The sequence below is a fragment of the Herpailurus yagouaroundi genome, unplaced genomic scaffold (assembly GCF_014898765.1).
Source record: "Herpailurus yagouaroundi ecotype Mexico unplaced genomic scaffold, PumYag 181, whole genome shotgun sequence".
Lineage (NCBI taxonomy): Eukaryota > Metazoa > Chordata > Mammalia > Carnivora > Felidae > Herpailurus > Herpailurus yagouaroundi.
Window position 1 is genome coordinate 25,014,712 of NW_024412412.1, and position 23,019 is coordinate 25,037,730.

The window sequence follows — 23,019 nt, forward strand, 5'->3', positions numbered from 1 at the left end:
GAACGGCCGAGCATGTACCAAGTCAAGTTATTGGATTACACAGGAAGCCAGAATCATCTAGATAGCCACGAAGGCAGCCCGGGCGCTGCGCGAGCGTGTCGCTGGCTCATTTGTAAGCCTTTCCAGATGTGGCAGCCGCGCGCGCTTGGCGGCGGTCCAGGAGGCCGCCTGCAGTCGGCGCTTCCCGGGCCGCAGTGCGAGCCGCAATGCCGGGATCCTGAGGGCGCAGGGCTCGCCGGCGGCTCGCCCCCGGGCCCGGCGCGCACGCAGCCCGGCCGCCCCGCGCAGCGACGGCCCGCAGCCGCCGGAGGACACCGGCGGGAGGAGAGCGGCGTGGTCGCGACGCCAGGGCTGCGCTGAAGTCCCTGGCGGGTGGATGGGGGACCCCGAGGCCCACGTGATGGCTCGGCCCCTGAGAGCCCCTCTCCGGAGGTCCTTTAGCGATCACATCCGAGACTCCACGGCTAGAGCCCTGGATGTCATTTGGAAAAACACCAGAGACAGAAGGCTGGCAGGTGAGGGGCGAATGGGGGAGGGTAGGATGAGAGGTATTAAAAGGAAAACAGTTCCATACACGGACGCAGATAATAACTCGGATAATTAATGATCTCATCGGCTGGATAAAGTTCCTCCCTGCCGTGGCAATGATTTCCATCTCCCCTCCTCTGGTATTTAGCATTTCTGGGATGTTTTTTTCTCTAATGCCTCTCTGGTTTCTGGTCTGATTATTTCTAGATAAGGTTTTATGAGAGGTGTGTGGGGGTTTTTTGTTTTGTTTGTTTGTTTTGTTTTGTTTTTTTTCTTTTAACCTTGAAAGGGAAGCAAGGTCGTTTTGAGTGTCAGGAAAGCAGTCGTGATGAGCAGCTTGAGGCAGAAGCACGGAGCTCTGCTGTGCTGGTGGGGGTCCGCCGTGGGGCTGGTCTGGCCCGAGGTGGCCTGGTCTCTGCAAGAGAGGGGCCTGGAAGGGCTGTGTGTCAGTGGAGTAATCTGCCCTGCCCTGTGAGAGCCTGCTGGTATTTCCTCTGGCAGCCTGGAGCTGCTCTGAGTTCCAAGCGGGTGTCAGGTATGCTGGAGGCAGGCGTTTGAAATATAATAAAACACAAATACAGTGGTGCAATTCAAACGTACTTGGGCTCGTGTGACACCAGCCAAATGGCAGACTGTGTTTTAAGGGGTACACTAAAGAAACAGGAACTTCTGCCTGATCCTGGTATTAAGAATACGAATTGATATAATATAGCATTTTGCAATAAAATAATCTCTCTGAATTCAGGAAAGGTATCCTAGTCCTGTTTCATGGCTCCTCCTTGTTTGCTCTGTAAGTCTCTGTATTTATATCATCTATGTGAATGGGTCAGAAATGATATCTTCTTAACCTTTTTGGGTAATCCAGTTGTTTTTCATATCCGTATGAAGTTCTGAATTGTTAACAATATTACAAGTGGCCTCCAAGTGTCAACAGATTTCTGTGCTGTGTGTTATTGGCAAAAGGTCATTTGGCTTTCACCTAATAGCCCTGACATGACTTGAAGAGGGGAAATTTAAGGTTGGTGATTGTGATAAGACAGATTATGAAGATAACATGCTAGTTATATCCCCTTATAGGCTGTAAGCTTGTCCTAAATGCTCATGAAAATCTTTCTCGTTAAACCAGATAATATTGCCCAGTATAGGACAGAGTAAACAATGTCAAGTCTAATCAGAAAGTAAGAGAGAGAGAGAGCAAAAGATTTTAAATTTAACCATTTTATTATGGCTTTAGGATAAATCTTTAGCAAAAGATTTTAAATGTAACCATTTTATTATGGCTTTAGAAAAATAAAACCTTTAAGAAACCCAACATTCCAATAAGTTTTTTTTAAGCTGTGTTATCTGGTGATAACAGTTTGCAATTGGCTAGAGGAAGTGTAAGAACTAAGATATAGGAGTATAAAGTCTACAACTATAATTGGTTGGCCCTTTCACAGCAAAAGTGTTTCCTTCATTGTTGTCTTATTTGACAAACCCATTGTCACAAATGGAAAGGTTCCACAAACAATGTCTTATTAAAGGTAACGCAAAAATATCTTGTGGTTTGGTGTTTTGAGAGTAAGACTAAATCAAACATTCCTGCTTCCCCTTATATTTTCATAAATGATGATATTTTTGACAGCTATTGGCCTCCTAGAATAAGGATATTATCCCTGGAAAGTTGCTGCCTCTGTCTTGTGATTCGTTTGTGTGTGTGTGTGTGTATTTGCCTATGTGTGTATACACACACACACACACACACACACACACACACACACACAGAGTCTCTATGTGGCCAAAAATAGCATCTTAAAGCATCTTAAAGAAAAATAGCCACTTAAAGAAAAATAGTTACTTTTTATATGTGAGGAAAATTAAGCATTTCCACAGCTCTGACTGCAAATGGGATTTTAGCTGTCTATGTCCACCCAAGAAAGAAATTCTTTATGTTCCATAGTTTTTTTTTTTTTACTTTTTTTTTTTTTTTTTTGATATATATTGACCTCTTACGCAGTTTACACAGTAGCAAATCCAGGTACTATACTTGAAAAGAAAGAATTTTGGCTACCACAACTGACTGATTACTGGGGATTTGGCCCTTTTCATGCCTCCCCTGTGCTTGGCGCATGGGTCATGGCTCAATCAATGTTTGTCAGATGGAGACTGATTTGGGGCACATCCAAACCTCAAGAGCACTTACTTCTCGTGTTCCCCTCAAACTTCTCCTCTGCACCCAACCTTCCCACTGACCAAAGGCTAAATAATACTTGTCAATTATCCACAAAAAGTCACTTCTCTAAACACCAGATACAATCTCTACTGTGTATCATACCACTTTGCCCTCTGTTGTGGAATGGAGGGAAGTAGAAAGTCCAGATCTCCTGCTTCACTTTATGTTGTGAAATTAATGAAGTGTCATGTAAACAAGGTTTCGAAGCCTCTGAAGAAAATGCTTCTTTTAATACTACCTGAAATGTTATTTTCATGATGATCATTACTTTGATTAGGTTCATCAAGTTTCTCAAAAAGTAATCGGAGGTTTCAGTTTCTTCCAGAGATTTAAAGTGTTTGGCCACGGGACAAAGTTTTAAGGTTCCTCGTTGGGTATTTTCTCTCTCAGTCAATCAATAAATCAATCTCTCTGTCTCGTGTGTGTGTGTGTGTGTGTGTGTGTGTGTGTATCTCCCTCTGTGTGTGTGTGCATGTGTGTATCTCCCCATCTCTGTGTGCATGTATCTCCCTCTGTCTCTCTGTCTCTCTGACACACAAATATACACACTCGATATAACTTAACGGTTCCTAGTTCTACTCTCCCAAATGATGTTCTGTGTATGAAAACCATCATTTACGTTTCCTTGCCTTAAAATCCTTATATATAAAACAGGGATTCTGCCTGTTATTTTTAAGGATCCCTGTCCCTATGTAAACAAAATACAGAATTGTTGCTGGGAAAAGACCTTCAAGCTGTAAGGGGTGATGGAACACACTGTCTTTTTTTTTATTTTATTTTATTTTTAACATTTATTTATTTTTGAGACAGAGAGAGACAGAGCATAAACGGGGGAGGGTCAGAGAGAGGGAGACACAGAATCCGAAACAGGCTCCAGGCTCTGAGCTGTCAGCACAGAGCCTGACGCAGGGCTCGAACCCACAGACCGCGAGATCATGTCCTGAGCCGAAGTCGGCCGCTCAACTGACTGAGCCACCCAGGCGCCCCTGGAACACACTGTCTTAATCGCATCCTCCTTCACATGGAATTGCCTTTTTCTGCCCAGCCACAACCCACAGGGTTTCTCTTACTCCTGTTCTCTCTACCACCAAGCTCACAGGTACACAGTCTCTTTCCTGAAAGCAGAGGATGGTGTCTACGTTTCAGGGAATTACAACTTTGAGGTTAACAGTGGTGATGGCGAGAGTAGACCGCCCTTCTCTGGACGAATTGTGCATCCGTCATAAACTCTAACATGTCCTCATGGCGCCTGTACGGCCTCCTCCCTCCCGTTGGGTACCCAGACTTCATGCCTTTGTGGTGTATTTCATTCCTGAAGATCTGCTGCCCCTTAATCCTTTCAAATAGGGCTTCTTCGTCTTTTTTGTGCCAATGGGTCTTTTTTGCATCCTGGTGAAGCCTGCAGATCACATCTCAGAATGATATTTTTTGGTGTATAAATAAAACACGTAGAATTATGAAGGAAATCATTTATAGTAAAATATAGTTATCAGGGTATTCCAAACACAAAATTGTTGTGTAGTAATAGAAAATGAATGAATTGTATCATAGATGAAGATGTTTAAAATATAGGGAAGTAAATATAAATTAAATGTTTTTTGAAGATACCAGTATGCAGATTGTTATCGTTAGTTAGAAAAAGAGCATTAAACTATGTAGTAGTCTCTGATTCATCTCCTTGTCACCAAACATTATAGATAGAATACTGGGGAGCAAAATCCATATCTGGGTCGGCAATGTGCAAACTTTTAACTTTACTGTTTGGTGGCTGAATGGGGCCAGCAACGATGTCATGCGAACATCTGTGGAAGTCGATTGCACAAAACCACAATCGTGTGTGATCTGGGGTGAGTGTGATAACTCCCAAAACTCTAGGGTAGGAATGAGTGTAAATGATATTTTGTGATAGCTGCACCAACTGTAATGTGATATGGAAAAGTCTGGTTTCTATTGGGGACAAAGTCACAGGGGCAGCTAATGACATTGTGTGCGAGGCACGGGGAGGTGACAGTTGGTCAACATTCATAATTGGAAGAAATGCCAAATTCCAGTTACAGTTTTGTGAAAATAAAAATGAAAATTTTCCTCATCCAAGTAAATGGACGTCCTGTTCTACCCTTAGACCCTGGATTAAGAATCCCTACCATATCCTTACTTCAGCTTCCGAGTACTTCCAGTCAAAAATTCTCCTAAACTGAAATGCTGGGCTCTCATACATGAGATGGCTGGAATTCCTTGATGTATATTCGACAAACTCCGCAAACAAGTTTGGACTGATGTGCCAATAAGACTGCCTCTAAGGAAAAATAAAAGACACATATTCAGACTAGAAAGAGATAGGGAAGCTAAAAGAAAGAAAAACCCAGATGACACACATGCACGTAACTTCATCGGTTTGCGAAGTGGAATGGAGAAATAAACCAAAAAGAAATTAAATAAATTAGCCTTTATTTCACGGAATCTAATAAGGTAAGAACAGCTCACATAGCGTAAGTCACACTGATTGTTTAAAAAGTATTCAATATAGGGCACCGGGGTGGTTCAGTCAGTTGAGCGTCCGACTTTGGCTCAGGTCACGCACGACCTCATGGTTTGTGGGTTCGAGCCTAGCATCGGACTCTGCTGTCAGTGCAGAGCCTGCTTCAGATCCTCTGTCCCCGCTTTTCCCCAGGAAAATTTAGGAAAATCTCAATCCAAGTGAGGTTCAGTGGACACAGAACAAATTCAACATGAGGTTGGATCCCCTGGGGGATTCTGTTGACTGTCCAGTATCTTCTATCTTTTGTGAAATAGAGTTTTACATTTCACCTGACTAGGTCTGCAGTTCACTAGCAAAATGAATGTCTGACGTGCTCTGTAGTACATTGGCGCCCAATTCAACGGGGCATCAGGAATTCGGGCCCATTTCCCATGATGGGAAACCACAAACACTGACTCCCGTGAACTGTCTTCTGCTCATTGGTTCACAGAGAAAAGCAAGTAAGGGCATATTTAATGCCTTTTAACCAAGAGTGATGTGTGCTTCAAAATATGCAGGTTCCTCTAGTAAACAAAGACTTCCCTGGATGCATGCAACGCTATGTTAACATTTTAAAGGGTTGGAGAGACAACCATTAATGGTGCTTCATGAGACCCTGTCACATTTCTGGAGGGTAGACGCAGTATGTATCTATTAAATTAGATATTACTATTCCAATAAAAGAGGAGCATGTTGATGTCAAGGTCGGCTCTGATGAGAGAAAACCTAATATATTGGCTCAGAGAGCTTGCTCTGACATCAGACTTCTGGGTTTGAATCCTGGCTCTTGCACTGGATAGCTTTGGGCAAGTCAGTCTGTTTCTTACCAATATAAAGAGGATGGTCATAGTACTTATGTCATAAAATTGTTTCAAAGATTAAATGAGCCACTGTGTAGAGTGCTTAGAAGAGTCACTGGCATATAGCTAAGCCAGAGTGAAACTCTATCAGTTTGGTTGTTATAACCCGACTTCCCTTTTCCCCATGCCCTATGTCCTTTGAAGTTTCAGCCTGCTAGCATGACATCACTCTAATTTGTCTAAGCCTTTTGGGCAAAAATAGTTCAACCAGTCCAAAAATATAAAATAAAAGGTAAAATGTCAATGGCAAATGGACTTTATTTCCTTACCTCTGGAAGAAAAAAACAAGAACGAAAACGAAAAATCTAACGAAGATGACTTCTGTGCAGATCTTGCTGAATTGCAAAACGGAATGACTTGAGAATAATTGTTTTTGCACACTGATGAAGAAATCACTCCTTGCATGGCTTTGTCGGGCAACATATACAATATCTGAAAGTCTTCCCAAGCGAGTTGGAACCTGCTTTGAAAATTGCTATATAGATGGAGCCAAACATGGAATAGAGCACCAGCACGAGCAGGCTGGGGTTTCAAGCACGTGGCGCAGCTGTGGAATGGGAAAAAGTATGCTAAATGTCAAGGCTGCCACTTGAAAGGGATATTTGGGCCACCTCCCTTCCTGGAGCAAAACTTCTGCAACTTTCTTCATTTAAAATAGTATGTATAAGCTGTCTGAGTATTTTGCCAAAGGTCCTTATAACTATAATAACAAAATGTGCCCAAAGTCAAAGGCATGGTAGAAGGGATATATTATTTAGTTACAGGTATGCTTAAGGATCTGAAGCTATATCATAAAACCAAAACTTTATTTAAAAGAACATTCTACTGGAAGCTCTCTCTATTCCAGAGGAATTATTAAGGTATAGTTTGAAGTTAAACTTGTCATTGTATACGTTTTTCAATCTCTGAGTATAGTCACTTGCTTTTAATAGTTATCATTCTTTTTTTTTTATTGAAGCCTAGTTGCACACAATGTTACATTAGTTTTAGGTGTACAACATAGTGATTCAACAACTCTATTTGTTAGGCTGTGCTCCCCACAAGTGTAGCTACCCTCTGTCACCATACAACACTATTACAGTACCACTGGCTGTATTCCCTATGCTGTACCTTTTCTCCCCATGACTTATTCATTCCGTAACTGGAAGCTTGTATCTCCCACTCCCCTTCACACATTCTGCTCATCACCCTGCCTCCAGCCACCTGGCAACCATCAAATTGGCCTCTGTATTTATGAGTCTGTTTCTATTTTTTGTTTATTCATTTGTCCTGGGTTTTTTTTTTTTTTTGATTCTACATATAAGAGAAATCATATGGTATCTGTCTTTCTCTGACTTATTTCACTTAGCATTATACCCTAGATTCATCCATATTGTTGTAAAAGGCAAGATCTTATCCTTTTTTATGACTGAGTAATACTCCATTATATATATATGTGAATATACACATTTATATATATGTATATGTATGTATATATGTATAATATATGTGTATGTGTATATATATATACACACCACATATATATACACACCATATATTGTGTATATATATATACACATATATATACATATATATGTATATATATGTATACACACCACATTTTCTTTATCCATTCATGTATGGATGGACACTTGGATTGCTTCTATATCTTGGCTTTTGTAAATAATGTTGTAGTAAACCTAAGAGTGTATGTCTTTTCAAATTAGTGTTTTCATTTTCTTTGGGTAAACACCCTGTTGTGGAATTAAGGGATCATATGATATTTCTATTTTTAATTTTTTGAGGAACCTCCATATTGTATTCTACAGTGACTGCACCAATTTACATCCCACCAACAATGCAGGAAGGTTCCCTTTTCTCCACATCCTAACTAACACTTGTTATTTCTTCTCTCTTTGAGACCAGCCATTCTAACAGGTGTGAGGTGATACCTCATTGTGGTTTTGATTTGCATTTCCCTGATGATTAGTGACGTCGAGCATCTTTTCATGTACCTTTTGGCCATCTGTGTGTCTTCTGTAACCTGTCATTCTTGAACAAAGATGATATGGCATCCAGGAAGCACATGCTGGAATTATTTGTGTATGATGATGAGAGGAGTTGGCATTGATCCTCCTGTGCTCTTTCCCTGTTGCTTGTGAACAACCACCTAGGCTGAGAGCTCTAAAGGCATTGTCTTACTTAATCTTGAAAATAATCCAGAGAGGTATATACTACTGTTTTTATTCCCATTTAAGTATTTTCTTGGCATTACCTTAAAAATCTATTAGTGAGTATCCATGCACAGAACTCAGAAACACCCAAATCTATCAGTCATTACCAATTAATCTCACATATATTTATTGAGAGCCCATTGTATGCAAAACACTGTGCAAGGTAATGGTTGACAATAGGACAGATGCACTGTTGCCTGCCAGCCATGAATATGACACCTGAATTCTACCTTTGAACTCGAGAGGGGCCCTACATGGGAAAGTGAACTCCACTGTAGTGAGGAAGAATAAACAGTGTCTCTTAAACACTGAGGGCTGTCTATAACTCATCACTGATTTGTTCTTTAAACCACTGATTCTCAGGGAGATGAGGGAAGACACAGTGGTAAGGGACAGTATCAGAAAAAGCATATGCAGCTTTTAAAAATCTGCTCGATGGATTTATTGTTTTCAGAGTACAAACTGCGTCTTACAAAATGCTGAAGATAGAGAGGGGAAGCATGAGTGGGAGGGACGGGACATGAGTACAAAGATTGTACTTCCAAAACGTCATGGAGCTATAACTTTAATCATTTTTTGAAGATGATATGCTGATGTTTTCCAAAGTTTAAGTATCCTAAAGTATAAAATATGTCACTGGCTAAAATAGGGTGCTCTTGTGATTCAGAAATCAGAATGAAAATTGGAAGTTGTACTTTAAATATCTCAATTGATGGCGGAGATCACTCTCAGATTTCAAAATACGTGGGCTGTAGAACTGAAATTGACTGTTGCAAGTCTTTTGTGATTCCACAGAAATTCTTAGGGAGTTGAACTGGAAACCAGGACATCTTCTTTTTTCCATCATAATTTGATGAATTTCCATCATAAGTTGAGATATCCGTATTGCATTTTTAAAGGAAAAGAAAAATAATGATGGGTGAGTTGTATTAAAAATGTAACATAATTATTATATTATTAAATGTTACCAGTAACCAAAATTATGTTAGCTAAGCAATAAAAATAGTTAAGGAAAGGAAATAGAATTCAATGATTAAATAGATAATTATAGCGAAGCTCCATATAGAAGATGATCTTTAAAAATTCTAGTCCATTTTGGATCAGTGACATCCTTAGAGTGCTTTTGAGTAGTTTGAAAATTAATGATCAGCTATTCAGTGAGTTATTAACGAAATCCATGAGAAAATTACCAAAGAATATAAGAATTTACATGAATACTGCTTTTATTAGCTTTCACATTTGTAATTAAAGCATATTTTGAATACTGACAATATGTATCATGTATCGTGGCCTCATTTTCTCTTAGGGGTGATTTTACTAGTAATTCCAAAGAATCTAGTTAATTTCAGTTTCTTAGTGTGACCAGGTAGAGAGGCTGAAGGATGAAAGAAAGCAGGAAAGTTTTTAAGAATGAATGTTTCACTTTCAAATAAGAGGCTTAGAGAAAGAGAAAGTATGGGACATGGCTCAGACACTGAACAGTCAAGAAGGCAGACAAAACATCCACCCACTGATGCAAAGAGTAACAAAGAGGGGTTTTGTACTGGATGGGAATAATCTTTTATTAAACTACAAATTAGCTAATATTGGTTGTGCCCTGACTATGTGATAGAATGCTAGGAGGTAGAAAAGACGCAAAGGTAGTAACTGTGTCTGAATTTCAGTACTCTGGAGTCTGTTTGGCAGGAAAAAGTGACCTACAGAGAAAACAAGATTCTAAGGCCTGACTTGACAGGTACCATAAGGTATTTGCTGACCAATCAGTACTGCCCTTCCCTCCCTCTCTCCCTGTCTCCTCTCTGCAGCATCAATTCACCTCTGGTCCAAATGTATTATAACAATAGGATATCCACACTGTTTTATCACCACTTGCTTTTCTGTACGGTGTTAGACTCATGCTCATTTGCACTCGAATGAACATTGTTTTTACACTAAAATTTCCCTGATACAACTACCTTTTAAAGTCATAATTATCAGGATGCCTGGGTGTCTCAGTCGGTTGATCATCGGACTTCAGCTCAGGTCATGATCTCTCGGTTCATGTGTTCGAGCCCCATATAGGGTTCGTTGCTGTCAGTGCAGAGCCTGCTTGGGATCCTCTGTCCTCCTCTCTGTGGGCCCCTTCACTGCTTGTGCATGCATGCACGTGTGTGTGCATTCTCTCTCTCAAAAATAAACATGAAAAGAATTAAAAAGTCATCGCTATCACTTTTTCGCTATTGCTCACGGCAATGGAAGCATTTGAATCATTGCAGAAAAGAGTCTCTATGCCACTATGAGGATGTGTTAGTAGTGATGCGTGTGTGCATGCACATGCCAGGAGGGTGGTGTGAAGGTAAATTTGGGCATTTCAGGTTGAAGTTGTTTTGCAGAGTAGCATTGGTACTTTCAGCCAGGTAAGTTTTTTGGATGTCCCTCAGTGTTTGAAGAAATTCATACACTAGTAACTGGACTGACTCACCAAGTTGCTCCCTCCACTGAATAAAACTTTAAAAAAAAACAAACAAAACATAAAGTACTCCACTATGATTTTACTCCACTTTACCTTAGGAAGCAGTAAGGTTTGCCCTCTTAGAAACAGTCATTGACCTACATCTTGCATTTAGCATTAACTCAAATGTGTTCCAGATCTAAAGTTCCATAAAGACTCGTGAGTGGCAGCCAAGAAGCAGAGAGCGCAAAGAAGACATTTTTGTGATGTGCCAGGATTCAGACCCTGACTCGTGATTATTTGACAGTAAAAATATCTTCATGTTGAATTTGATCCTCCATAGCAGGACTTTCTAATCAGTAAATTATTTCAATCAAAAACTGAAACACTCTCAATAAAAAACAAATTAATGACTTCTAGACAAAACCACCAAGACCTAGTGAAAAAACATGGCATATTACTGCTTGGTAAAATCTTGCTTGGGGATCTCTGAACATTCTAATGCCATATATCACTTTTCTCTCTCTGTCTTTTTTCAGGCATTTATTGACAGGAGCACATGTAGGCAATTTCAAACACATGCAAGTGCACACACACACACACACACACGCACACGCACATGCCTCAGGAAGCCATAACTTCAAGGAACTCCTCCATAAAAGATTGAGGATTCCTGATTTACAGGATGCTGATGTGAAAGTCACAAGGTAGCATGTGGTTGTTGACGACTTGGGGTGGAGGTAGGAGCTCAGCACATTTAATGATGTCTAGACTTTGTTTTATCTTGCAGATTTTTTGTGACATAGTTAGCTTTTTGCAGACCACTCTCAAATCACTGACTCAGCATTCAGTGTGGTTCTGTTTATCATGATCCATCATCTCTAATCTGGTTTTGAATAGCAGGATGTTGTAGGTCCAGATTGAAGTGTGACCTCTGAACGTTTTCTATTCATGCTTGATTACTATACGCTAGAGGTCTAGACAGTGTTATTGGTTTCTCACCAACATAAACATCTGGCAGAAAAAAAAAACTAAATTAGATGAGTAAGAGCATTCCTAATCTACCTTACAATATGCTGTATTTAAAATAAAACTTTTTTTTTAAATGAAGCCCATCTCAGGTTGAAAAGGTTGTCATCAAACATATTGTTTTTCAACTCTGATAAGACAGTCTTTGGACTATAATTTTTCACTGATGAAAACAAGTTTGAACATGTAATTGCCGAGTGCGGTAGAAACATCTTTCCTTTGTGCTTTAAAAGAAGCTAGAATTTCATTTAGGGAATTCCAGCCAAATGAAATTAGCACATGCATGTTGACTCATGCGTAGCTTGTGGATGGACAGATGAGATGACAAACCAGTGGGGACGGGGAAGAGAGATGATGGGGCCAAACCCACAGCAATCTGGGGATGTGTGTAATATCAGATCTTCTCGAGTTTTATTTTACATGGGTTGATTACCATGTTCTAAGAGTTATTAGTTGTATTGAATCTATGCAGAGGGCTTTTTTAAGAGCCAGAATGCACCAGAGTAAAGTACCGTGACACTGAATCACAGGGGGAAACTGAGGCCCTTCCTTTATGCTGGGGCTGCAGACCACACCCAACCAAATACCAACAAAACATGCCCACAGTGAAGACCACCAGGTTGGAGAATATAGACGGATGACAAGACAACCCAAAGTGTTTGCCTCACTCTTGCCTCTGTATACAGGTAGAACATACAACAATATTGGGAAAATAAGACTGGGAAGTTTACACTTAGATATTGTAAATTTATGAAATGTACATTCAGTAACCAATTGCAATTTATATGCATAAGTTTGCATAATTTTAAGCTTATTTGTTTTCATTCTTTTTTCTTTCTTTTTTTGGTAGGGTACAAAAGAAAGATAGAGAAACATTTCCTCTATTCTTTCAGTTTTGGGTTTTTTTTTTGTTTGTTTGTTTGGTTTTTTTGATGCATTGATTATTTAGAACCCAAGACTGTGTTTCCAACCAAAGCTCTCTGGCGCAGCATAATCATTGCACAACCAAAGATAAACACAGAGGGTAAACTTCAGAAAAATTATTTCAAAATAGTGCCTGAAAATCTATTGTAATAGATGCCCTTTGCACCATTTAAGATAATAACAACAGTCTGTGACCGGGCCCTCTGTACATACCCCAGGGATTAGCCAGCACATCAGAACCAAGCTTAAGAGTCTGGGGAAAGGGGGAAATAAAAGTTTAATTTTTAAAAAAAGAAAGAATGAAAGGAAAAAAGAACACGTGGTCTGGGAAGGGCATTAACAGGGAGGTGAGGGCAAACCACTGCTTGCTGATGCTGACCTTCTTGGAGACAGGACAGTTGAATCTAAGCCACACACCCACCTCCTCAGTCACCACCACACACATTCCAAGCTCCCATTCTTGTGAGGCCAGTTCACAGAAAATGTTTTTATTTCTGTGACCCTGAGCACAACTCCTATTTTGCTGTGTAAAGATTCCCCGAGTGAACCCTCATGGCCTTATGTGATTAATCCCTACCACCGGCCCACACATACCCCAACTCTCAAACTTCTTTGTGATTATCTGCTCTTTTTCTTTACTTATCTTGTACTTAAGTGAGATACTGAGTTTAATCAGCTCACAATGCATAATTTCTCCTTGTATGTAAGCTTTCTTTCCTTGCTCCATATTTTTCTCCCTATTCTGACTTAAAATATTTTAACTGATTCCTAAAAGACCATTACTTAAGCTCTCTACATAAAAGTGCATGTTTTCAAATCACAATAACTTATGCAATGTCTCTGTTTTTATATGGAGTCTAAGAAAATGGTGTTTGACAACTTTTATTAGGATAGCAAAGAGCTGACCCCAGTACCATGTACCAATGGAGTTCTAAGGTCAAAAGCCAAGTGCTTTTAATAACTTTTTAAGAGTAGGTAATCATTGCTCACTTTGAAAACTGAAGCATGTACTAATTGCTTTTGTAAAACGAAGGTGATGTTGCTATAGCTAATGGTCCATGCACCCAAACCCTGGGAAATCTGATCCCGGTATCTCATGTGACTTAAGTTGCTGTTTTCATAACGTACTCATTGTTTTTTGATTCGATACAGTTTGGATAACATTTGAAATTGGTATCTTTGCTTTCTAAAAACCTTTTCTCTACAACTATCTTTAGATATGTTATCAATTAACTGGTAGCAATATTACCTTTATTAAATATTTTAGACATACAAGAAACCCGTGTATCAACCACTTAATTTAAGTAAGAAAAAAAATTAAAGTCACTATTTTAAAATAGAAAATGTAAAATTACTGTGTGCCCCTCCTGGATCATATTTCCCTCCTTCATCCTCCCAACTCCCCCTGCAATTCTCCAATCCTGAACTTAGTGTTGAATCATTCTCTTATTGCATGTTCTTATTCATATTTAAGTAACCTAAGGCATTATTAATTATTGTTTTGCACATTTAAAGTCTGAAGTGGTACCATACTGCAGTATCCTTCTGCAACTAACTTTGCTCAAAATGATATTTTTGACATTTATTCATGCTAAAACATAAAGATCATTTATTTTTACTTGCTGGTATGAAAATATGTCATGATCTATATATCTATTATCCTCTTGAGAGGCATTTAGATTGTTTCCAGTTATATGCTATTGCAGGCATCTGTTATTAGTAGTACTATTGCTCATACCTCCATGTACATATGTATAGAACTTTCTGTATGGAAGAGTAATTCATCTAAGGAGAGAACTTCATATTCTAACATATGCACATCTTACATAGCCAAATTGTTCAACACGTTTTACACACCCACCAATGATACATAATACCCAATACAGAAGAGAATTTATCAAATGCTAAAAAGTCATAGAATATTTACTTTGAAAAACATAAAAATGTAAATGATATAGGTAATATAGTAAGAGTCAATTTTATATATATGTGAAAAAATATATGCATATATACATACATATATGTATACATATATTTGTATACAGATAATAAGCTTATGTATGTATATCATATATATAATTGTATCATGAAGAATTTTTAAATTTTAATAGAATTAAGCAAAGACTAGATGAGTAAGGTTTGGGATGAAGGTTATAAATAATGTTTCATTTTAGTGTGTTTTTTTGTGTAGGTCAGCTAAAATGCAATTAAGTACCTGTTTAAAGGTGATAATAAAGAACATGTGGAATATATATACACACAATAAAATATTATTCATCCATAAAAATGAATGAAATCTTGCCATTTACAACAATATGGATGGCACTAGAGTAAGATGCTATGTGAAATAAATCAGAGAAAGACAAATACCACATGATTTCACTCAGATGTGGAATTTAGGAAACCAAACAAGGAAAGAGAGAGAGAGACAAACCAAGGAACAGACTCTTAATTACAGAGGACAAACTTGATGGTGAACAGAGGGGAAGTGTGGGTAGGAGGGTGGGTGAAATAGGCGGTGGGGATTAAGGAGTGTATTTTTCATGGTGAGCAAAGGGTGATGTATATGGAAATGCTGAATCACTACATTGAACGCCTGAAACTAATATAACACCGCATGTTACCTATTCTGGAATTTAACGTTTTTTTAAAGGTGATAATAAACTAAGTTCATTTTTGCCATTCTGAGCCTGTATTTGGGTACAAATGCAGCCGAGGTAGGTGATTAGAATAGAAAATGGAAAGAAAGTCTATCTAAGAATTAGAGGAAGTGAAAATAATCTGATTCAGGGATAAACATCCTCCCAATGACCTATATTAAGAAACACTTAGAGGGGCGCCTGGGTGGCTCAGTCGATTGAGTGTCCGACTTTGGCTTAGGTCATGGTCTCGCGGTCTGTGGGTTCAAGCCCCGTGTCGGGCTCTGTGCTGACAGCTCAGAGTCTGGAGCCTGCTTCGGATTCTGTATCTCCCTCTCTCTCTGCCCCTACCCTGCTCATGCTTTGTCTCTCTCTCTCTGTCAAAAATAAACATTAAAAATTTTAAAGAAATAAGCAGAAGACGGGGCACCTGGGTGGCGCAGTCGGTTAAGGGTCCGACTTCAGCCAGGTCACGATCTCGCGGTCCGTGAGTACGAGCCCCGCGTCGGGCTCTGGGCTGATGGCTCAGAGCCTGGAGACTGTTTCCGATTCTGTGTCTCCCTCTCTCTCTGCCCCTCCCCTGTTCATGCTCTGTCTCTCTCTGTCCCAAAAAATAAATAAACGTTGAAAAAAAAAATTAAAAAAAAAAAATAAGCAGAAGAATATCTACAGGATACCTCCTCACCCCACACACAAATCCCTTGAAGGCTTCCAGGAAGACCAAGGGTTTTCTGGAACTAAGTATGAAAATCTGTCATAGGGGACCAACTATTTGAATGTCATTGAAAAATGACTCTGTCCTCAAACAAATAATTATCTTCAAGTGGAGGAAGTATTAATTTGCAAAAATTAATCTATAAGTGTAGATTGTCTTTTTTAATTCTATTCTATCAAAGGAGTAAATAATGACACTTTATTTTTTAAATGTCTTTTATGAGAAAAGCATCATGTTTTAAAATTATGTGCATGTTAAAAACCCATGTCTCCCCATAAACATTTTCCCAGAGAGATATTTAACTAATGATACTTAATTCAGTTTTGAATAAACTATGGAACACGGACATGGAGACCTCTGCACTTGTGTTCATCCATCCACCTAGCAGTCTTTCCTGTCACCATATGGATAAGTTGGGAGCAACACACTAGATTGTGTTGGGAAGGTATCTGTTGTCATCTTAAAACTGGGGATATAATCAGCCCCTTACAGTTGCCTGGCAATTTTGGTGAGTTTAGTTTCTTCAGTTAAGTAATCTCTTTTCATTTTACTAAGGTGACCACAAGTCATTTCATGTCCAAAAGGTCATAAGCCATACTTTGTAAAACGTGTGTTGATTTTCATCATCATATGATTATCCTCCTAATTTTAATGCCTTTTATCATTTCTCACGGAATATATTCCCCTCAAGTAATTCTTTAAATTCTTTCTCTTCTTTTCTTCAAAATATAAACCACTTTCCCTTCTCTGTAGTCTCCTAATTTCAGTTTGAACTTCTCTCTGATGACCATCACTTCTGTACCTCATTTACTTATTCAGTCACAATCACTGTCGGCATTATTAATACTTTTAGCACACCTGACGTGATTGACATTTAGAATGAACATTCTCTTCCAAGGAAGTAGCACCCAAGAGGAGACAGAGAAAAACTTGTAGCAAGAGTTTTTAAGCCCCCTTTTTCTTCAGACTCAGAAATAATGTGAGGTTGAAGGGTTTGTTTAATTAGTTAATTAATTAATTAGTTGTATATATAATATAATTCCAGTGTAATTAACATACAGTGATATATTAGTTTCAGGTGTAAAATATAGTGATTTGACAATTCTGTGTATTACTCAGTGATCATCATCATAAGTGTACTCTTAATGCCCATCTCCTAATTCACCCATCCCCCACCCACCTCCCCTCTGATAAACCGCCAATTTGTTCTCTATAGTTTAGAGTCTGTTGTTTTGTTTGTTTTTTTCTGTGCTCATTTGTTTTTTAAATTCCACATATGAGTGAAATCATATGGTATTTTTCTTTCGCTAACTGACTTATTTCACTTTGCATTATACTCTCTGGATCCTTCCATGTTGTTACAAATGGCAAGGTTTCATTCTTTTTTATGGCTGAGTAATATTGCTATATATATATATGTATGTGTATATATATATATTACACACACATATATATACACACACACATATATATGCATACATATATATATACATTATATATATATATATATACACACACACACACACACACATAAACATATATATATTTATATGCCACATCTTCGTATCCATTCATCTTTGGATGGACACTTAGGTTGCTAACATATTTTAGCTATTGTAAATAATGCTGCAATATACATAGGGGTGCATATATGCTTTCAAATTAGTGTTTTCATATTCTTTGGGTAGAATTACTATATCATATAGTCATTCTATTTTTATTGAGGAACCCCTATACTGTTTTCCACAATGGCTTCCCCAGTTTGCATTCCCAGGCAGTGCATGAGGGGTTCCTTTTCTCCACATCCTCCCCACCACTAGTTTCTTGTGTTTTTTATATTAGCCATTCTGACAGGTGTGAGTTGGTATCTCATTGTGGTTTTGATTTGTATTTCCCTGATCATGAGTGATGTTGAGCATCTTTTCATGTGTCTGTTAGCCATCTGCATGTATTCTTTGGAGAAATATCTGATCATGTCTTGTGCCCATTTTTTAGTTGGATTGTTTTGGGGTTTTTTTGGTGTTGGGTTGCATAAGTTCTTAATATATTTTGGATACTAACCCCTTATCAAACATATAATATGCAAATATCTTCTCCCATCCAGTAGATTGTCTTTTTGTTTATTGATTACTATGCAGAAGCTTTTTATTTTGATGTATCCTAATAGTGTATTTTTGCTTTTGTTCACCTAGCCTCAGGAGACCTATCTAGAAAAATGTTGCCACAGCCAGTGTCAGAGAAACTATTGTCTCTTCATTCTTCTAGAATTTTTATGGTTTCAGGTCTCACATTTAGGTCCTTAATCCATTTGAGTTTATTTTATTTTATTGTATTTTAGTGTTTTTATGTATTTTTGAAGGAGAGAGAGAGACAGAGCATGAACGGGGGAGGAGCAGAGAGAGAGAGGGAGACACAGAATCTGAAGCAGGCTCCAGGCTCTGAGCTGTCAGCACAGAGCCTGATGCAGGGCTCGAACCCACAAACTATGAGATCATGACCTGAGCCAAAGTTGGACACTTAATCAGCTGAGCCACCCAGGCACCCCCATTTGAGTTTATTTTTATGTACAGTGTAAGAAAGTGGTCCAGTTTCATTCTTTTGCATGTAGCCATCCAGTTTTCACCAACGCCATTGGCTGAAGAGACTATCTTTTTCCCATGGGATAATCTTGCCTCCTTTGTCATAGATTAAAAGATTGAAGTTTTTCCTCAACTTCTTGATACTAATTTTAACTGGACTCCTAACATGCAGTGCTAGCCTCTGATCATTTTTCCTTGCATTGTTGTTTAATGCTTGCCTGACGCAATGAAGTAGATTCTGTTATGAGCCTTGTCTTACAAATGAGGAAACATGTCCAGGGATGTTAAGTAACTTGCCAAAAATCACTTGATACGTCCAAAATTGAGCTTCTTCACTTTCCCATATGACTTGTCTTTTTCATATCCGTTCATGGCAGTCATGTTTGACTCCTCTCTTCTTTCACACCCCACCTTCCTTCCATCAGCCAATCATGTCAGCTCTCCTTGCAAAATACGTGGAGAATCCAGCCACTTGGCACCACTCTCACTGCTACCACCCTGGACCAGGCTACCATCACCTTGAACCTGTATCCTTAACTGCCTCTTAACTGCCCTCCCTACTCCTACCCTTTCCAATGTGGCAGCCAGAGTGCTATTTTTAGACATAAATCATGTCCTGTCACTCCTCACCCGAAGACCCTCCAGTATCTTTCCCTCACATTCAGAATAAAATCCCTTCTATGGTCAAGAAATCCTTGCCTGACCCGGACCTGCCTGCCTCTCCTTCTTTACCTTATATTCCTTCCCCAAGTCACTCCACTCCATGCTCTTTGGCCTCTTTGCTGTTCCATGGCAATTGCTGTTCACTCATTCTGAAAAACTCTTTTCTTAGTCACTTGGCTTTCTCCTTCACTCATGCAGGTATTCACTAAAATATTACCTCTACTGAAAGGACTTTCTGGATCACTTTATTAAAATCAAATTCTCCTATCAACCAGTTGCCATCCATTTATCCTAGAATGTTATATATGCTTGTTTATTGTCTGTCTCTCCCTCTAGAATCGAAGCTTCTCCTTGAGGCCAGGAACTTAGTATTGTACACCTAGGAATTCCTAGTGCTTCAAACAGTGCCTGACACACAAACATTTGTGGAGTGATTTAGACCAAATGAACACACACATACTGCCAATGCAGAAATGCATAAGTGAATATCATATATGAAAATGTACAAGTACGTTTTGTGCAGGACCAACTAAAAGGAAAACTAGATTTCGGGGAGTAGATGCAACATGTCCACCTCATACTCTTTCTAAATCAGTCAAAATACTCAGAAGCTGTTCGAATCAGTAACCTCTGCGTTATACTCACTTGTGTGGCTTTTTCATAAAGTATTTCTAGATTATATTCTTGCTTCAATGTTGATAGTTCCCAAAGTTCAAATGATATGAGAGTTATACTTGTATTCATCTATGATCAGTCTCCTTTCTCTCTCTCTCTCTCTTTCTGTCTCTCTGTCTCTCCCCCTCCCTCCCTCCCTCCCTCCCTGTTTGTCCTAGCCACACCTTTAAATTCTGATCCTGTATCTTCAGCTGTTTACAGGACATGTCCAATAAATGTTAAATGTTGGAGGTCTTGTAACATCAGATTCAAATCAGTCCCAAGGTTAACCTCATTCTCTATTGTTCAGAATCTGTTCCCTTTCTACCGGTTGCCTCCCTTCCCCTTCATCCCTTACATGGAGTCAGTCACCTAATCCTATCGATTCTACTTTCTGTGTGTCCCTGTATCCGCCCCTTCCTTTCTAGTCCCACACGCACCACCATGGCACAGACTGCCTTTATCCTCACCTAGATAAAGCTGACGTCTTCTAAGTTTCTGCCTGTGACTCCAGCATCACTCAGGCCACCCCATCTTCATTTTGTCACTGTTTTTACTCAAAAGCCTTCAATGTCATGTAATTCCAGGCACAGAAAACCCAAACACTTCTACCTGCTTGTGAAGATGCTGGGTTTACCTAGCTCCACTTACTTCAGTCATTCTTGTTTCTTTACTGTTCCACCAAAGCACTGGCTTCCTTTCTCTAGAGGTTGCTTCTGGTCTCCAACAAATGTAGCATGATCCCCTTAACCCAACTTGTCACTTTCCAATTCCTTTCTCTTCGTAACCTATACAACAATGTCCGCCTTTACTGATATCCCTTTTCTCCGAAGTCTTGTAGCACTTAGCCGATTTTTAAAATGTTTGTAATGAATGATACGCTTTTTATTTATTTCAGCTTGTTGCTGCTGTTTCATATGTTAGCCCTCTCTACCCAATTAGATAGGAATCTACTTGAACAGAAAAAACATCTCTTGTACTTGTATACAGCGCTGGTATGCACCCGCATAGCATACCAGCACTTTTTTTTCAGGCAGCATACGCACACACACCCGTTCAAATAAGTCAACATTCCCATTGCTTACTCAGAGAAAACAAGTTTACATGCCAGTTCAAGTAGAGCAGGTAGGAAAGAAATGAGGGAAATGGGATGGGTTTGGAGAAGTTACGAATTCATTTTAAGATTGTAGTGTCTATATAATAACCATCATAGTAGTAGTAGTAATAATAATAATAATATATTATTATATTAATAATATTATATTATAATATATTATATTGTATATATTATATTAATAATAATAATAATAATAATAAGGCACTGATTCCCCACATCCCATAGTCAGAGGCAGATTTACAATGAAGCTAATGGAACATCAGAATCCCTCAATTGCACATTTCCCTATAAGTTCCCAAGGGAACCCTAGTGCTGTCTTCACATGTTTTTGTTAAACTCGTGAAATTAAGATATTCTAACCACTCAATTCTGCATGGTTCACAGCACTGGATTGTCTGTGGGCATTCTGCATTTATAATACCTCATGTTGGATGGTACTGAGGGGGTCAGGGCCTTTTGTATCCATAATTTTCATGCCAAGCACCACGGTAGTGACTAGGTGAGCATTTTTAAATCAGGATTTTTATCCTTTTTATTGTCTCGTCGTTTCCTTAGGCACAAAATGAAATTGGGTGCTCTCAGACTACCTTTGGACTATCTCCTGCCCAAATGAGAAATGGCAAACCCTAGACAAACAGGAAACCAAGTGTCAAAGAGATACAAACTGATTTTCCTTGAGGACCTACTATGTTCCAACAGTGCGCATAAGTCACTGATCTCCGTGAGTGCTGCAGTGACTAAAGCAGTTGATTTTCCCCTCTGACAAGTGAGAAAACTCAAGCTCAAAATGTTAAGTGACTTATTGTAAGTCACATGACTAGAAAGAGTTTGAATTTGGGTGTGAGTTCAGTTCTCCTGAATCCAAAGTCCATGATGTTCCTAAACCTTACAGGACTAAAGCAAAAATCAGAAAGTAAATGTTCCAAATAAATGGGGACATACATGACTAACCATTTTAAGAACCTAAGAAAAATCTGAATACTCTCCCCCTGCATATTTTTTTCCATAGTATATTTATGTACACAAAATGTAAAAATGTTGTTTCTTTCCTTGTATTTCTCTGTGTTTTCTTGATCTATTACTTCAGGAAATTCGGAGTAAAGCTGCAGTTTCCTTTGTGAAGTCGAGGATTTACAATTCGTCAGTCCCTAAAGAAAAATGTGAAGGGGAGTGGGGGGGGGGGCGGCGTGAAAGATCTGAAGAGTTTGGCGTGTGACGCCCAGGCTATTTGTCTTCAGGTGCTGGAACGTTGTGTTTCTGTCACCCTGGCACTTGTGATTCGCGGCGTGATCCCGGTTGAGATAGCAGCCACTCTAAAGCAGTAAGAGTGAATTGGAACTTGCTGTGCTTAAGTAATTACTTAATTGTGGCTCCCTGCCATTCAACAGTCTTGGAGAAATCTGTAGTTAGTCGTTCCATGTATTTTATTTCAAGGTGACTTTTGATTATTTCCCTCTTGTATTAGATAGTTTTGTAGCTAGAAAATAGCTGTGTCATTGCTTTGATACAATGCCTACAAGCTAGTCAGTAAACACATCGTGAGAGAGAGAGATGGAGAGACAGAGCGAGTGCTATTAAATTCCCATGCGTTCCAGCAAGGACAGCTGGTTTGGATTAGGAGAATGTTCTACCTTCAGCATGCAGCTTTCCCACAGCTTCGATTCCTCTTTTTATTTATTTATTTATTTTTCCTGTAGCTGACATAAACAGTCGGCATCACATCCTGTATTCGGTTAACATTTTTTGATACAATCAAGATATTTCACTAAATTATTTTTAATGCTGAATACAGCAGACATTTCATTATTCAGGAATCTGCAAACATTCACACGATGACTAAAATATGCAAAGTGGATTATATCACCCAAGATCATCACTAACAATAGCTATAGTGCTGTTCACTTGCTCAATAGGCATGTGAGACTTTTTACCTTTTT

The 23,019-nt window shown here is 39.0% G+C and overlaps 1 protein-coding gene across 8 annotated transcripts in view; it reads left to right on the plus strand.

The window, feature by feature from the left end:
- DLC1 (DLC1 Rho GTPase activating protein) overlaps nucleotides 1-23,019 on the plus strand; it is a 563,102-nt gene that overhangs the window by 379,393 nt on the left and 160,690 nt on the right. Inside the window, exon 1 of one of the 8 annotated variants that reach the window (XM_040490114.1) lies at nucleotides 305-515. The exons of the other annotated variants lie outside the window; for them this stretch is intronic. Within the exon in view, the coding sequence (XP_040346048.1) occupies nucleotides 377-515 (139 nt within the window). The 5' untranslated portion in view covers nucleotides 305-376. Of the gene's footprint in view, nucleotides 1-304; nucleotides 516-23,019 lie in introns of those variants that run through there. 8 annotated transcript variants of the gene reach the window in all.